Source organism: Tachysurus vachellii, chromosome 24, assembly GCF_030014155.1.
Source record: "Tachysurus vachellii isolate PV-2020 chromosome 24, HZAU_Pvac_v1, whole genome shotgun sequence".
Classification (NCBI taxonomy): Eukaryota; Metazoa; Chordata; class Actinopteri; order Siluriformes; family Bagridae; genus Tachysurus; species Tachysurus vachellii.
The window spans coordinates 6,240,859-6,259,474 of NC_083483.1; the positions used below are offsets into that span (position 1 = coordinate 6,240,859).

An 18,616-nucleotide genomic window follows, 5' to 3' on the forward strand; every position below is an offset into this window, starting at 1 on the left:
CTTTTTATCTAACATTCTGTTTATATAACTTTATGTATGTATTGTTGGTCGTATAAATAAACAAATAGACTGAAATTTGTTTAAGAAAAGAAAATTGTTCATTCACTTTAGCTACTTCACAATTAACAGTCATTAATCAGATAAACAAAAGCCGATCAATTTTTTCACCTACCGCTCCAAAAAAAACACTTGATTCTTTTCTAAACTTTATCATAGACACTGAAGCAATAAAAAAACTAACAAAGACGACAGACACATAAAGGGATGCATTTTTATAACTACGTTATAAATATCAGTCATGCATTATGAAAAGTCTGTAAGTCATCCTCGGCTGGTGAACCGGAAACAGCCAGTCAGTGTCGACTGCATTAAAACTTTTCTGTTCCATAAAATCCATAAACTATACTGATTAAGTAAACTGTTTCCTGTCACATGGTAATATGAATTCACAATTTCCTTCTCGTCTCTTGATTAAAGAGCATTGTTTAATTGAAGCATGTCATGTCTTCCAGAAGTTTGGATTCTGCACCATTCGTCTCTGGAAGTTTTCATACCTGGAGAAGAAAGAGGACAAGAAGAGAAAAAGTGAATTGAGGTTACTGACATTTAACAATCTACACACATTAACAAGTGGGGAAGACACACTGAGCACTGATCTAGTGACTAGTAACTGAATAAACCCAACTCTCACAAACCCCTGTGTGCTACTGGGACACAGCAACAGCACAAAATACATAAAGCTTTCACAAAACCGGTTTAAAAATTCTGCAAAAAACTCAGTCTGGCATTGTTTGGCGTATGTGTAAAAGTTTAAATTCAAATACCATATCTTATTGGTGATATACACAATTATAAACAGTACAACATGAAGAAATGCTTTTCTGACAGTCATAAAAATGAAAAAGACTAAGAAAAGAACGACAATAAAAATAAAGTCGTGCGCGCACACACTCACATTCACGCTCGCGCACACACACTCACATTCACGCTCGCGCGCACACACTCACTTTCACGCTCGCGCGCACACACTCACACACTCCTTGCTGAATTTGCAACATGACTAGAGTATATTATAATTTCATTGAAAGATGTTATGTAGCATCTGAAAAGCAGAACTAAATAAAAAAAAATCAATATTTACATCCTGTTCAAAAGTTTACATGCCCCAACTCTTAATGTCTCGTGTTTTCTTCCTAAGCCTCAGTGAATTTTTGCAGCTTTTGTAATAGCTGTAATAGTGTACGAGTCTCTCAGTGTCCTCAGTATGAAACGATGGATCTGACTAATCACATAGCCGCTGACGGAAAGGGGTCAAATATGCAGAAGATGCTGGAAAAGTAAAGACTGTGCAGGAGTGGAGGACTTTTCTGAAGAACTTTGTGCAGCTTAACAGTTCAGGACAAACGAGAGACTCATGAAGAACTCTTACTAAACATAAACACAGAAACTGATCATCCAGGTAACAACACACTGGGTTAAGAATCGAGGGGACGGAAAACATCTGAACTGGTTCCTTTGTGTAAATTTAGATATTATTATGTCTTGTGTTCTCTATGTAAACATCTCTTAGGTGAAAGAGTTTATTCAGGGCAGAACTAAATAAAAAAAAAAACTACAATTTATATATGATCCCTATTTCTATTCATTATTTTGCAGATTCAGCAAAGGTGGATGTAAAGTATGACCTCAACAGTACTCCAGAGTTAAAATGCAGATACACAGGATGCATAAATATTGCACTGTAAAATAAATAATATACTTCCACTTTGAATCTTGAAGTAAATTCTGTCATCAGATTATCTCTGGCCAGCCGGAAACTGTGAATTGTAGCTAGAACTGAGGTTAAGTTTGAGTAGTGACGCCTGAGTTTTAATTCTTTTCAGTTAGAAAAACATAAATATCGTTTTTGGTATGATGTGCAGTTTAATGGTCACTCACCATTTAAAAATGGAGCTGGCTGGAACATACGTTTCCGTGGGGTTTGGCATCATCTGAGCTTGTGTCAGAGCAAAGGAGGAGGTGAAGTTGTACAGGCTCTCTAACATCTTCTGGGTGAACTTTCCAGAGAAGAACACAAGGTTAACATCATGTCAAGACGGTCTGCCAGAGATTAACACACAGAATACGTAATGGTTATTAGAAGTGAGTTTCAGTTGGTCACCTGTGTGAAGGAATCCATGGTGGAGACGGTCGCATTGGAAACTGGGGTCTGTTGAGCGAGCTGGTCGAGAGGTTCGACTGAAACTCCAACCTGAGCCACCGAGGCGGCCTGCGGGGCAGCCATCATTCCGAATGGGTGAGTTCCACCCTCACCTTTAAAAGGCAGGATAGATTATACAACATCAGTTATATTTTTAATCTTGATCTCATCATTTTTTGGCTTTCACAGTTTAAGAAATTTTGCTCGCTCTTGCAACCTCGCTCGCACTCTCGCTCGCACCCTCACATGCTCTCTAAATAACTAGCTAACTAGGTAAATAAACGCCTAATGTATTGACACATGACCATCACAGCCATGAGTTTTCTCTAGAATGCCTTGATATGCATTCACTGGATATAAAGGTCTATTTTGAAAGCACATTCATTCAAGGTGTTTTCAAAGATGCAGAAGTATTAAATCAGCCTTGTTTGGTCTGAACATTTCAAATGGTTTGAGCCATTTTTTGCCATCCCTTACCTAAAAATGTCTTGCATTCTGCTTTGATGATTACTCATCTGTAACCTTTTAGTCTGTAGAGTTTTAATAATATGTTAATTATATACTCTTGACACCTGAATAATGCGTTGTGTTTCTTAGGTCAAAAAAGTATCATACTGGGGGCATGTGGTAGCCTAGTTAAGGTGTTGGACTACCAATCGGAAGGTAGTGAGTTCAAATCCCAGGTCCACCAAGCTGCCACTGTTGGGCACCTGAGCAAGGCCGTTAACCCTCAATTGCTCAGTTATATAAAAAAAATCAGATAATGTAAGTCGCTCTGGATAAAGGCTTCTGCCAAATGCTGTAAATGTATACTGAATGATAGATACTACAGTAAACTTACCAGCTTTCAGGCCAGAGATTTTAAAAATGGCACTTGGCTTTTCGTTGGTGATAAAGCCCAGGAGCTGCCACACTTGACCTACACTGGGATCAGGGAAGGAGAAATAAACAGCACCTCCCATTCCAGCAGGAAAAGGCACTGTACCCAGCATGAACACCACCACGTGGTTCACATTCTCATAGTCCGGCAGGTTGAACACAAATTTATCACCAGCGACCTGCTGGGCGTCGGTCTGGACCTTCAGTGGACATTTTAATGAAGTGAGATTACAGTGACTACAATCCACTACACTACACTACAATACAATCCACTACACTACACTACAATACAATACACTACACTACAATACAATACACTACACTACACTACACTAAACTGCACTACACACTACAATACACTACACTAAACTGCACTACACACTACAATACACTACACTACAATACAATACACTACAATAAACTACACTACTATACACTATAAACTACACTACAATACACTATAAACTACAATACATTATACACTACAATACACTAGACTACAATACACTACACTAGAATACACTAGACTACAATACACTACACTAGAATACACTAGACTACAATACACTACACTAGAATACACTAGACTACAATACACTAGACTACAATACACTACACTACAATACACTAGACTACAATACACTACACACTACACTCAATGCAATACACTACAATGCACTATTCACTACACTACACTATACACTACATTACAATCCAATACACTACAATGCACTATTCACTACACTACACTATACACTACACTACAATCCAATACACTACACTATACTATAATCCAATACAATACACTACAATACACTACACACTACAATACAATACACTATACACTCAATACAATACACTCAATACAACACACACTACAATACAATACACTATACACTCAATACAATACACTACACTATACACTCAATACACTATACTACAACATACTACACCACACTACAATACACTACACCACACACTACACAGTACACTCAATACAATACACTCAATACAATACACCACACTATACACTCAATACAATACACTACACTATACACTCAATACAATACACTCAATACAATGCACTCCACTATACACTCAATACAATACACTCCACTATACACTCAATACAATACACTACACTACACTACAACACACTACACCACACTACAATACACTCAATACAATACACTATACACTCAATACACTATACACTACACTACTATACACTACACTACACTACACTACACTACTATACACTACACTACTATACACTACTATACACTACACTACTATACACTACACTACTATACACTACACTACACTACTATACACTCCTATACACTACTATACACTCCTATACACTACTATACACTACACTACTATACACTACACTACTATACACTACTATACACTACACTCCTATACACTACTATACACTCCTATACACTACTATACACTACACTACTATACACTACACTACACTACTATACACTACACTACTATACACTACACTACTATACACTACTATACACTACACTACTATACACTACACTACTATACACTACTATACACTACTATACACTACACTACTATACACTACACTACTATACACTACACTACTATACACTACTATACACTACACTACTATACACTACTATACACTACACTACTATACACTACACTACTATACACTACACTACACTACTATACACTCCTATACACTACTATACACTCCTATACACTACTATACACTACACTACTATACACTACACTACACTACTATACACTACACTACTATACACTACACTACTATACACTACTATACACTACACTACTATACACTACTATACACTACACTACTATACACTACACTACTATACACTACTATACACTACTATACACTACACTACTATACACTACACTACTATACACTACTATACACTACACTACTATACACTACACTACTATACACTACACTACTATACACTACTATACACTACACTACTATACACTACACTACTATACACTACACTACTATACACTACACCACACTGGACTGTATCATGGAGCTAAATAATTTTATGCAAATTAATAAAAAGTCGTAATATTCTGACGTCATTAATACTCACCAATCTGCCTGCAACTATACACCCAAACATGATCAGCTGTCAGTCTGATCTCCTCTGTAGCTCTCTAGTCTAATAAATGACTGTTTTCAGCTAAGACAAAAAATCTGCAGAAATCCTAACCATGGTTTTATGACCGCAGGATATTATTCTGCTGCTAGAAACTTCGAAAAGTAGGCAGTACTGAGCCGCCCTCTGACCCCGGAAATAAAACACAGAAAAGGCGTGGACCAGGATCACGTGTAGTTTTAGACGAATACATACACGAGCCAGCTGAGAATATTAATCAGAGAGGAGCTTGGATTTAATTGTCCTTTATTAAAATAAAAAAATAAATAATAAAAATGAAAATAATATCATTTATATTTACGCCTATATGTATATTAATTAATATCACATTATTATTAGTATAATTATAATATCTCAATATCTGTTCATATATTAATTATAAATAATTTATTATACATTATTATAAATTATACTTATAATAATAATAACGTTATAATGTATTTTGCTTTTATTAAATTATATTATTTAATTACTAATAAAAAATAAATTCATGTATGAACAACAAAAAAGCTTTAAACTGTTGGGATTTCATTTTATTTGTGATTTAAATTTCTTACGAAAATATATAAGTAGACTTTTTACAGACATATTTCAGGCTATAACATTATTCTTTACCACAGAAGAATAATCTGCTGTATAGTTTATTGCAGCATATCACTGTACTGTCTTTGCAGTAAGGTAAAAAAAAAAGTCTATCCTCTCTGATAGTAATTCACAAGCTACAGAAAGGTTCCTGTTCAGGTAGTTTAGTCATTTAAATCAACTAAATGTTTTCAACCCATCAAACAACCCATTCCAGCAGCGGACGAAGGTGAATGACGTGTGCTGAAGCTCCAAGTAAAAGCAGAGCATCAGGATGAATCAGGCAGGTCCAGAGGTTGGAGAAGTCACCACAGTAGAAAAAAAAAGCCATGACAGGATCTGGCCCTTGCATCACATCAGACATAATCTTATTGTTCAAGAAAAGTCAGCATGGCTTTACTGATATTCAGAGTTCTTGGCTTGATTTTATTACAATTTTCCCTTTTTTCCACTTTAAAGGTAGGTTTTAAGTGTGAGTGTAATGTCCTTTAAACTCTTTATTTAAACTCCTAAATTGTTCCTTTGTTTATTTAATCTAACTATAACTTGTTATTTTTCTGACTCTTGAGGTGATTCTAATACTTAATCACCACTGTGTAAGATAACCACCACACAGTAGATAAGAGTTCTTCAACAGTGTGATGCAAAGAAACTACATACTCAACACGAGTCATGTTCAAAACCTCACCCATTAGAAGCAGTTTTATCATTCGGACAGATGTCCTTGTACTTAAAAAGCATGGTAAACAAGTAAAAATAGGTTTTTATTAAAGACAGAAAAAGGTCATAAAAGAAGAACAGAAAAAGCAGACACATCTGAGGTAAGCATTTCAAAGCTTAAGCTAATAAGCATCCATAGTCCAGGTTGTGCTGCCGTAAAGAACGTGTCCTGTGACGAACGCTCGTTTCTAGCGGTCCGGGGTGGGGGTGAAAGCATCAGGGTAAGAAAAGTCATCACCGTAGCCGGTCCCAGCGCCAGATAGACGCGTCATCACACACTGCTATAAGAATACTGCTGTCTCTGCTGAAGCTGGTCTGCCTGATGGCTGAGGTGCATTTAGGTAGCGTGAGTGTGGTGCACCTGCAGAATGAGCAAAATGGCCATCAATGTTATAGTCTGGTGATATTAAAATTAAGGGCATGTGTGAAACTGAACGGTTCTGTTGTGTGTAAAGTAGGCAAGGATTGAAGGATTGATCTTACTTTGCTTTATGAGGATCTTCGACCTCTAGGTCCCACACATACAGTTTTCCGACTTGATTTCCCAGAGCCAGCATCTGTACCAATGAACATCACAGTAAATTATTCTAAACTTATGTTTCCTCACAAACCTACTTTTTAAGTAAACAAAAACAAACAAAAAAAAACCTTGATCCAGAAAGTCCTCAGTCCTTAAGACTCATTTGCCTGTAACAGCAAACTTACTGAATGTTAAAGCGCAGACACTGGAGTCAAAAAAAACATAAATAATCGGACATCTTTGATAAATAAAATATTTTTTAAAAATGTGTATTAGACATAGATTATGTAGATCACAAGCCTGGGAAATATTTCTATTAAAAAAGTAATTTTAGAATGAATATAAACTGGTGAAATGTATCACCCCTCAGACTTAGGGAGCGTTCACACTGGTGGGTTTAGTCTTAATCAGAACACAGTTCACATGATAAATTGGTAACTTAAAAGCTGTCATGTGAACCAGGAAGCGCACACAGAAGAGCCGAGATGCCTTACTGCTGTATATAACAGCACCGGATGTTCTCTGTGCACGTACTGTAACGACGTTAAGATGGACCCAAATGCACAGGGATTCATTCAATAGAATGAAGTGAGTCTGTAACCAGTTCAATCACGCCAAGTGCCTACTGTGAAAACCACCATTTAAAATAAATAAATAAATAAGTTCTATGGTAAAAATATTATTAGTATATTTTCTGTTACATATTTTAATAAATATAGATTAAAACTCTGCCAGTCTCACTTTTACTGTATACTGCTCTGTTTTGCATGCAGCTATTTTGTAACCCTGTCTGAATTCTCAGGGGTCAATTTAAATTCCTTGTATACTTCACTATATCACTCCGAATGTGCTGTAAATTCACTGTTTAATACAGAAACATTTGTGGTTAATATGTTGCTAGGTTATTTGTAAGTTTTTTATTTAACCGTGAGTCACCATGGTGATTTTGGTGTCTCGGTTACTGCTGCTCTATAAACCGTACGCACCAGACATCAGTAAACGAGAGATAATGAGATGGTGAGACGCTGAGGGTGATTTCAGGTGCAGAACAGGTACTTCTGTGTGTTTTGTAGGCACCTTCTGCCAGAAGTCCATGGAGAAGCGCATGTACCAGATGTCACACTGACTGTAGTCGAAGCGACCCAGAATGGTCACGTTGGACTCGCTGGGCTTGATGTGGTCAATATCATCCTCCATCTTCCCGGGTTTCCAGCACACGATGGCATTTTCGCAGGACTAGAACACAGAAAGAGATCCAATACAGACTGTAAATCCAACAACAAAGCTAAAACTAAAACTGAGGGTCAATATAGAACAGACCTTACAGAGATTCATTTTCTCACATTCAGTCCTGAATAAGTCCTGTGATATGACCTCTGAAGGAAATAATCAAAACTTTACCTTTGAGAGAATTAAATCTCCGAGCCAGCGCACACAATCTACATAGTTTCTGTGGATGTCCCGTGTGGAGAAATCTGGGAAGTGAATCTTCTGAGACACAAAAGGCCTGAAATATGAAACAGCTATAAATGTTGTTGTCCTTTCGGCTGCTCCCTGTTCGGGGGTCGCCACAGAGGATCATCTGCTCAGCACATTTGATTTGGCACAGGTTTTACGCCAGACGCAACCCTCCCATTTTATCTGGGCTTGGAACCGGCACTGAGAGTTAACTCTTCAGCAGCTGGATTAGCTTCCTGCATGGGAATCGAACCTGGGATCCTGCCTCTGGACCACCAGGAGACCCATGAAACAGTTATAAATGACAGTCCATATACTGATATGGATCACTTAAAGCCTTAAGAACCATAAATCAGTGGTTGCTTCATTAAATTAGGTTCAGGCTAGTTTTATAGCCACACAATATATACTATATCTTTACATGTAGGAATGACTTCCTCACTGATTACATGGCATTTACTGCTCTGTTTAATTGTTATGTAGCAGCCTTGGAATTGGACTGATGTGAATCAGCAAGAAAGTGACTGCTTAAAGATACCGGTCTTGTATTTCACCTGCTTTTAAACTGTATAATTCATATTTATTATTGACATCTTGTATCATATAAACTTTAGTTTTTTACTGGGATTTTAAGGACTACAGCCACACAGTCTACCTGTTCTTACCTGTTGGTCTTACTGGGGTTGTACTCATAAGAGCCTTGTATTGCTTTCTGCATTCTCTCCGAGTTTATTCTCCACAGCTTCAGAGAGTGGTCCATTCCACAGGACATGATCTTTTCCCCGAGTAGGTCAAAGTCCTATACGCCACAGGATCACAACTTAAGAGCTTCATTTACAGGGGATTGAAATTTGTAGCCCTCAGAAAGCTCAGAAACCCTTTATTTATTCATTCAGCTAGTTTTCTGTAATATCCTTAGAAGTATGACAGTGTTCAATGCTACTGATTTCTCGTGCGCGCAAGCAATCAATCACTCACTCGCGCAAGCACGCACGCACTCTCGCGCACAAGTACGCACGCACGCGCTCACTCTCGCGCACAAGCCATAGATATATACACTAGATGTCGCCTTGGGGTCCTAAAAATGCGTCAGAACCGCCGCCATCTTTGTACGGTGCTCCTTTACCTCAAATGCATGGACGATGCCGGACTTCTGTGCTGCATTTGGTTGTTTAAATGAAAGAAATCTAAAAACCAGACAGCAAGGGATTACATTACACAAGTGAGAATGTGTTTTATGGTATTAAATGTTAGGAAATTATATTTCTGGTTCCGTTGGTTTGTTTTAGTCCTTGGTTAACGACAGCAGCTAATCCATGCTAGTTACCCATTAGTTTGTGACAGTTAGGAAAACAGACAATGTTTGTAGATTCCGAAGCTCTTAATAAGGACATTAAAAATTGACCCATGCTTTTTTTGCTTAAAGGTGAAGACCCAACTTTATGTATGTTTTGTAAGATTCCCTTATCTGTCAAACATATTTTATTAGATTGTCCTGGACTTAACACAAGCAGAATGCTCTTTTATCAAGTTACTGCACTTAAAGACATATTTAATGACATTATGTCTGGAAAGGGTTTGGATTTTTTTATCTTATGTTAAAAAAATAATTATAATATGACTTGCTGTTTATATTTGTTTTGTTTTTATTATATTTATATGATATGTGTTTTTGCAACTGAATTTTTGCCATGAAAATAGCTTTTGATCGCTGACATGGCGTTAAATAAAATAATAGTATGCATGTATAGTCACACCATTGAGCAGTGTTGCATGCAGTAGGCTATAAGGTAAGTAGTGATTGTCCATTTGAAGTTTACTCAAGTGGAAGAATGTAAGTAATAAACTTAGACCTATTAGCACTATGCATTATATTTTGAAAAAGTAGATTATCTTAATGGGGGCACGGTGGCTTAGTGGTTAGCACGTTCGCCTCACACCTCCAGGGTTGTGGGTTCGATTCCTGCCTCTGCCTTGTGTGTGTGGAGTTTGCATGTTCTCCCCGTGCCTCGGGGGTTTCCTCCGGGTACTCCGGTTTCCTCCCCCGGTCCAAAGACATGCATGGTAGGTTGATTGGCATCTCTGGAAAATTGTCCGTAGTGTGTGATTGCGTGAGTGAATGAGAGTGTGTGTGTGCCCTGCGATGGGTTGGCACTCCATCCAGGGTGTATCCTGCCTTGATGCCCAATGACGCCTGAGATAGGCACAGGCTCCCCGTGACCCGAGGTAGTTCGGATAAGCGGTAGAAATGAGTGAGATTATCTTAATATCATGACGATTTATGGTGATTTTACTTCTTTGCTTACATTGACGCTAATGCATTAAGAGGAGTGGGTCCCCTGTACCAAGATGGCGGCTCAGTTGACGCATTCGTTCCAATGTACTGCCGTATACAAGGCGATATCTAGTGTATATATCTATGCGCGCAAGCACGCACTCACTCTCTCGCGCGCAAGCACGAACTATCTTGCTCTCGCGCGCAAGCACGTACTATCTTGCTCTCGCGCGCAAGCACGTACTATCTTGCTCTCGCGCGCAAGCACGTACTATCTTGCTCTCGCGCGCAAGCACGTACTATCTTGCTCTCGCGCGCAAGCACGTACTATCTTGCTCTCGCGCGCAAGCACGTACTATCTTGCTCTCGCGCGCAAGCACGTACTATCTTGCTCTCGCGCGCAAGCACACACACACACACTCTCGCGCGCAAGCACACACACTCTCTCTCGCGCAAGCACACACACACTCTCTCTCGCGCAAGCACACACACACTCTCTCTCGCGCGCAAGCACACACACTCTCTCGCGCGCAAGCACGTACTATCTTGCTCTCGCGCGCAAGCACACACACACACACACTCTCTCGCGCGCAAGCACACACACTCTCGCGCGCAAGCACACACTCTCTCGCGCGCAAGCACACACACACACACTCTCTCGCGCGCAAGCACACACACACACACACTCTCGCACGCAAGGACACACACTCTCTCTCTCACGCAAGCACACACACACACTCTCTCTCTCGCGCAAGCACACACTCTCTCGCGCGCAAGCACACACTCTCTCGCGCGCAAGCACACACTCTCTCTCGCGCGCAAGCACACACACACTCTCTCTCTCTCTCGCGCAAGCACACACACACACTCTCTCTCTCACGCAAGCACACACACACACTCTCTCTCGCGCAAGCACACACACACACTCTCTAGCGCAAGCACACACACGCTCTCGCGCGCAAGCACGCACACGCTCTCGCGCGCAAGCACGCACACACACACTCTCGCGCGCAAGCACACACACACGCTCTCGCGCGCAAGCACACACACACACACTCTTGCGCGCAAGCACACACACACACACTCTTGCGCGCAAGCACACACACACACACTCTTGCGCGCAAGCACACACACACACACTCTTGCGCGCAAGCACACACACACACACACTCTCGCGCGCAAGCACACACACACACACTCTCGCGCGCAAGCACACACACACACACACACTCTCTTTCTCGAGCACGCACACGAATGCACACAATTTCCAAACTTACTGCACTCAAGACCTCATCTCGATGGCCTTCCACACCTCCAAATATAGCCACGAGCGTGTCCGTCTGGATGTTCCACAGCCGTAACGCATGGTCTGATCGGCGACAGTGCAACAGTTAGCCACATATCTGACCAATAGCCTTATTTAGCATTAAATGTGCTCTTTACCTTTGCTCACAGACAGCAGTAGGTTGGGTTCTCTCGGATGAAACTTAAGCTCGTTGATCGCGTTTCCGTGTCCCACATAATGCTGCAAGTGACAAATGATCAATGATATCTCAAGATCTTCCTAGTAACTGTGTAACCAGAGTGCTGTTATATTTAATTTCTAAAAGACCCTGGGAGTCAAATACATGTTATCTACACTCATCATTATATAAGCCTGAATCCTGATGACACTTCAGGTATTTTGCGATTAATATATATTTGCACGGTGCCCTTGTCTCTTACTGCTCACACATTTTACACTAAATCCTTCATTACAAATCCCTTAGTTACAGGAGTGTGTTCCACCTGTCCTGGAGGCGTGCCATTTTATTATTATAGCATGGCATATAATAACTCCCTACTGGACACAGAGAGAGTGAAAATGATGACATGTATTCATGTTCACTTACTTTGACACATTGCATAGTAATGTGGTTGATGATGCGGATGATGCCGCGGGAACCAGCCACCGCTAACAGAGGGTGACTGGTGCTGGTGTCGTATGTCCAAGCACAGGTGTAGAAGTTCTCATCTGCCTGTGCATTCGTTAAGAAGAAATAGAACTATTCGTATCTTTTACAAATAGCCAAGGACTGGACTACGGATTTTGTTTTGGTCACAAGCACAAAGATGGACTTGGATATTTAAATAAGGCTAAAAAAAAGGATAAAAATGACTTTAATGTAGAACGCGAGAGTGTGTTGTGTACTGGGAAAATCCTTACAGATTAAAAGATACACTGCTCATATATAATTTACATTCACAATACTCTGAATAAATGTCGATTCAAATTTTAAACTTTGGAATTTTTTTCTAATGCTGTTTTGCGGCAATGTCCAATGTTAAAAGCACCATATAAGTAAAACTGAATCGAATTTAACATAATCTGCCTAAAGAGGTCTAAATATGTTTGCAAAAACATAAATTAGGCAACTTTCCACATTGTTTTTAGGGAAATTTGCTGCAACTGATCAACATCCCAAACAAATCTAAGAACATCTAAGTGGACTTCACACTGTGACCTTGTAAAGCGCTGATATATCGTGCAGCCCTGAAGAGATTAAGGTTAAGGAGATGAACAAAGAGTGTGAGACAAGGATACATCTGCATCTACGTATGACTGGAGGAGACGGATCTCTCCTTGGGAATGACACTCGTATAATGTGACCTGTAAAGATTTATATAAAAAAAAAAAAAAAAAAAAAAAAAAAAAAAGGCAGAATTAATGGCAACGTTGATCATTTCAGGATCATTCTTCAGAGATAACAATAGTACATTACTTACAGTCTGCACATCAGCTAATTTGTACACTGCATTTACCCATAAACCCCCTCAATGTACCGCAACATGAATAGGCTTAACGTGCTTCAACACAGTAGGCTAAACCATCCGTATCTGACATTTTTTAAGGCAAAAAATGGGCCTGTTGCTTCTGGGTGCCATAAAAATGTCAGAAAAGAAATGGCAAGTGGCTAAACAGCGATGTTTACTGCTGATTCATTTTCCTAGCAGGGCAGCGCTAATCTGATACAGCCCTCAAACACTGAATCATGGATATTATGGGCATCAAAGAATCTAGTGATTTTCGCTGATATTTCACACAGCTTGGTAACAGAAACAGTCGAAACAAAGCACATCAGTATTGGATCAGGTATGTTACAATATTCACAGCTCTGTAGTACAGTAGAAACCGGAGAAAAAAAACATAGCTGTGTCTCCGTCAGTTCCATATGTCACTACACACTGGGACACATTCTCGTGTTGTAAAACATCACCACTGACAGTTATCAACAACAGGCAGGACCGATAGCTTACTTCTATTGTTCTGTTATGTGTCCTTACATGACGTTTAGTGGTTCATCACGCACTCATTTACACTCCTAATGTTTTACACCCAGCAGACAGCTTGAGCCACTCACTCTGTTGCTTCCGACTGTTGCGAAGACAAGGGGGTCGCCTTCCTTACTGTGCCAATTGAATTGGACTCCAAAGAGAGGCTGGCCATGGTCTTCCTAAAAACAACATTCAACAGAATGAGCATAACAACAAGTAAACATCAACAAACACCTCTTTCAATTACACAAAGATGTCTAAGCTCTCATGGAGAACGTTTTGTTATTAATATCTAGTACAAGGGTGTACGATCTTATCCGGAAAGTGCCCTTTTAAGGTGCAAGTATTCAACTAAAACCAACCTAAGTCTACTGTAGGCCAAGAGCAACTGATTTAACAGGTGGAATCAGTTGTGACTCCTGCTTTACTGGAATGTAACACCACACTGGCCGTCTGAGGATAAGTTTGGACACCTCTGGTGTAGTATTAGTACGTGAGAGTGACTGGATTCATCAGTGGCTGATCAAGTGTGTAAGAAATGGAGTGTAGGATTATATCAAGACATGAAGTGCTCCTTTCTTACCCTCAGGCTGTTAACACACTTGAAGGAGTATTTGCATTTCTTTGACTTCCACTTGCCCTTGCCCCAGCTCTTCCTGCCCGGGGCGCTTGCAGTGTTGGTAGGGGTGTCGGGCCGCTCAGCGTTTGTTCCACTCTCAATGCTGACAGCATCGTCCTAGAGAACCACGGCATATTACTGGTTAGCACTACATCTAAAAATCACTGTTAAGTACTGACTTAATATGCCAATCCGATACGGCCCTCAAACACTAAATCATGGACATTATTTTCATAAAAGTATGTAGTGATTTTTGTTGATATTTCACACAAATTGGTAACAGAAACAGTCGAAACAGAGCACATCAGTATTGGATCAGGTATGTTACAATATTCAGAGCTCTGAAGTACAGTAGAAACTGGAGGAAAAAACATAGCTGTGTCTCTGTCAGTTCCATACGTCATGGATCAGTATATCACGCATGAATTCAGGCAGTGGTAAAGACTCAGGATCACATTCTCACCTTGTAAAACATCACCACTGACATTTATCAACAACAGGCAGAACCCATAGCTTACTTCGACTGTTCTGTTACGTGTCATTACAACATTTCTAGCGAGTGGATTTTTTCAAATCATTATACACTTAAGTTTTTAGACTCAAACAATGCGTTTATAGGATTAGCAACTTTAAAATAATAATAAACATCCATGAGCCACAACAACAACAACCTACATACATTTGTAGATGAAATCTCCTGAGAGTTTGTTCGCTTTTATTTCAAGCTGCGAATGTTCAGTAAAATAAAGACTTTCCAGTAAGGAACATAGTGAGCATTGACAGACCCTGACTTTTGCAGTGCATTCAGGGATTTCTTTAGACAGCAAATGATCCAATGCAGTGGAAAGATTTCACAATTGAGAGAGAAAGAGATGTCTTTAAAAATGACTGACACCCTGACCAGTGCCTTGATTACTGATCACGTTACTGATTACTGGGGTGTAAAATAAACACTAAACTCTCACAGCTTTTTTTTTTTTCCTTTTTAGAAAATGAACCACCTCGGCTTCTGTAGCAGATTGTCTGTACAGTACATGGATTTATATAATGTATTTAATTCCAGGCAGTTCACTGGGACAGGATTAGTGACTAGTGTCACTAGTGTCAGGCTTTCATAGTGAATCCTTTTGTTGTCTTTAAACACAAGCGCTTCATAGTGTTTCACTAAGATTAGCATCTCTGCTATTAACCACCCACCCACAAAATAACAGCCCTGCATGTAGTCCAAGCACAAAGGAACATGAAGTATTAACGAATTAACACGTTTTTTTAACCTTATTTACGTTCATACAAGATGAAATCACGCGAAAACAACATAACAGGAAACATCAAAACAAACTCAGACAATTGTCCACCATGTAGCTTAGCAAGCTAGCAAGCTATTAGCTAGTCTGAGTGAATAAAACAAAAGGCAAAAACAAACGGAGCGGGAATGAAAACAAAGCAATTTTACATCAGAATGAACATGTGGACATGCTGGAAGTCCTGTTCTTACAGAAACAGCTAAGTGAACTTAACTACACACTATGCTAACTATACTAACTACACACTTTGCTAACTATACTAACTGCACACTATGATAAATTTGCTAACTATGCTAACTGAACACTATGCTAAATTTGCTAACTATGTTAACTACACACTATGCTATCTACACACAATGCTAACTGCTAACTATGCTAACGCCACCATCATCTCACATAACAACTCTAGCGATAACAATGTCTATAAAATACACACTTCGCTTACATTTTCGTCCCCGGAGAGATCAGGGTTGCTGTTTTCATCGCTGCTCAGTTTATGCTTTTTTGCCGGCATGATGTCGTTTCCCGCCTCGGTATGAGCCTCAGACATCTTCCCCCTCATCCTCAGTGGCCTCACCGCCGGAAACCAGTCGCGCACTGCCGCAAAAACGACTCACCGGCTAACTCCTAAACACCTACGTACTGCACATGTTAGCGCACTACGTAGTGCACATAATAATGCTTAAGTGCTCTAAGCGTGTACAGTGTACTCACTGCTCGGTTAGATTATCCTCCTACACTAGATGGTGATCTTTGCACTACTTTATACCGAAGCGACGTGTTTAGCAAATCGGCAAAGTTTAAAACTAATTCAGATTTGTTTTTGTTTTTTTTTTGTTTTTTTTGTTTGTTTTTTTAAATAAAACAGCCCTTTGTGAATTCTCGATTCTGATTGGTCAGAAAGTGTTGATTAATTTTAATCAAGGCCAGTTCTGTTTTAATGACAATGAATACATTTAGAAAATATAAATACAAAATAATGGAGCATATTAAATAAGAGAAGCACAATAAAACAATTAAGTAATCTATACGTGATGTACAAGGCTATGTATAAAATATCTTAGTTTAAAGTCTTAATAGCTTTCTCGTTTCTTAGTGCAATAGTGTTTTAAAATTAATATCGATTTCCATCACAAATTCTTGCAATCCTTGTTTTTTTAATGTTTTTTTCCCCACTGTTATATTATTTATAGGTATAGTATTTTCCATAAAAAGCAAACTTATCATCATCATCATCGTCGTTATCAGCATCACTTCCACATGAATGAAAAATAACATCCTTTCAATTTTGTTGTACTTTAACTCCATGATTATTATTATTATTATTATTATTATTATTATTATTATTATTATTATTATTATTAACATTTCAAGATATAGAATTTTCCATAAAAACAAACTTATCATCATCATCATCATCATCATCATCATCATCATCATCATCATCGTTATCAGCATCACTTCCACATGAATGAAAAATAATATCCTATAAATTTGTTGTACTTTAACTCCATGATGATGATGATGACGACAACGAAGACGACGACTATTATTATTATTATTATTATTATTATTATTATTATTATTATTATTATATTTCCACATACACCCAAACATAGAAGTAGAGAATGTACAGTTTAAGCAACATCCAGGTAGCATCACCTGTTTTGTCAGGTAATGCTATAGTAAGAGGTTACAAGTGGGCTTGTTTAAGAGAAACACAATATTTATTGCCATGATGACGGTTTCTGTAAGAAAACATTTTTTTTTTTCACAAAGCTGCATTTGTTTTAATATAAAAAGAGTCTTGTGAGCAACAAGGAAGTTGTAAATGATAACAGATATGAACCTGTCTCATGATCATTTCACAACATTCAATTTATTTAACCATTAAAAGATAAAAGTATGACATTCCATTGTTGGGTTGTGGTGTTATTAGACCACACACAAATAAAACCACACATAACATAAAACATTTTTTGTACTATATATTAGAAAAAGAAACACATTTCTTGGCAAACTCTTGATGAAACATAAGTCAGAAACTCAGGTGTGAAAAATTCTTTGAAAACTTTCCATTTTTGTTTAAGATTTGAGGTGAAGTTTATATAGTCAACTATTAGATCAGAGACACCAATTTTTGACAAATATATATCTGCGGTATTGGTAGGTTATGTACAGTTATATTGTATTAAACTGCGTAATCAATCTATGTCATCATACCACAAAAATGATATTCCAGTGTTGCTGTGTTACTTGTTATGCTTCCTTATTTTTATCGTTTTGTATGAAATGTTTTACCCCAATTCTTATGCAATTTGACCCCAGTCATAAAAGATCTTTCCAAGGTTTCTTTAGCTTCACCCTCTGGAGAACCCTTAAAGGTTCCAAGTGGATCCCAAGGCTCTGAAATGACTCTTTATTTGATTTATAGAGCACTATATAAAAAGTTTCTCTGTTGAACCAATTTAGGAAGCTATGCCTTTTTTACTATACCTGAGTATGTGTGATATTTAGTGTAACAGGATCCTGTTTTGAACTGTGAA

At 38.7% G+C, this 18,616-nt stretch overlaps 2 protein-coding genes across 3 annotated transcripts; both read right to left on the reverse strand.

The window, feature by feature from the left end:
- Window positions 1-75: 75 nt before the first annotated feature.
- On the reverse strand, window positions 76-5,391 carry hikeshi (heat shock protein nuclear import factor hikeshi). The gene is made up of 5 exons (XM_060860692.1): window positions 5,212-5,391; window positions 3,042-3,279; window positions 2,162-2,313; window positions 1,939-2,057; window positions 76-554 (listed from the first exon to the last, which is right to left on the reverse strand). Exons 1-5 carry the CDS (start codon window positions 5,239-5,241, stop codon window positions 500-502), a joined length of 594 nt encoding a protein of 197 aa, XP_060716675.1. The 5' UTR covers window positions 5,242-5,391; the 3' UTR covers window positions 76-499.
- A 1,211-nt stretch (window positions 5,392-6,602) lies between these two features.
- Window positions 6,603-16,682, reverse strand: eed (embryonic ectoderm development). Of its 2 annotated transcripts, none has more exons than XM_060860636.1 (12): window positions 16,516-16,680; window positions 14,731-14,883; window positions 14,234-14,326; window positions 13,417-13,482; window positions 12,725-12,850; window positions 12,276-12,357; window positions 12,110-12,201; window positions 9,223-9,356; window positions 8,501-8,606; window positions 8,177-8,335; window positions 7,063-7,136; window positions 6,603-6,940 (listed from the first exon to the last, which is right to left on the reverse strand). In XM_060860636.1, the coding sequence occupies exons 1-12, from the start codon at window positions 16,630-16,632 to the stop codon at window positions 6,814-6,816; spliced, it is 1,329 nt and encodes a 442-aa protein (XP_060716619.1). In that variant the 5' UTR covers window positions 16,633-16,680; the 3' UTR covers window positions 6,603-6,813. The 2 variants fall into 2 exon arrangements, with proteins under 2 accessions (XP_060716619.1, XP_060716620.1); XM_060860637.1 differs by having other exon boundaries at window positions 6,801-6,940; window positions 8,086-8,335; window positions 16,516-16,682.
- Window positions 16,683-18,616: the final 1,934 nt, after the last annotated feature.

Coding starts and splice junctions, on each gene's coding strand:
- eed (XM_060860636.1), bottom strand. CDS start 16,632: ATGAGGGGGAAGATGTCTGAGGCTCATACCGAGGCGGGAAACGACATC. Junction 12,358..12,724: donor TTACTATGCAATGTGTCAAA/GTAAGTGAACAT, acceptor TGTCACTTGCAG/CATTATGTGGGACACGGAAA. Junction 9,357..12,109: donor GAGATGAGGTCTTGAGTGCA/GTAAGTTTGGAA, acceptor TGTGGCGTATAG/GACTTTGACCTACTCGGGGA.
- hikeshi (XM_060860692.1), bottom strand. CDS start 5,241: ATGTTTGGGTGTATAGTTGCAGGCAGATTG. Junction 3,280..5,211: donor GTATAGTTGCAGGCAGATTG/GTGAGTATTAAT, acceptor TGTCCACTGAAG/GTCCAGACCGACGCCCAGCA. Junction 2,314..3,041: donor AATCTCTGGCCTGAAAGCTG/GTAAGTTTACTG, acceptor TGCCTTTTAAAG/GTGAGGGTGGAACTCACCCA.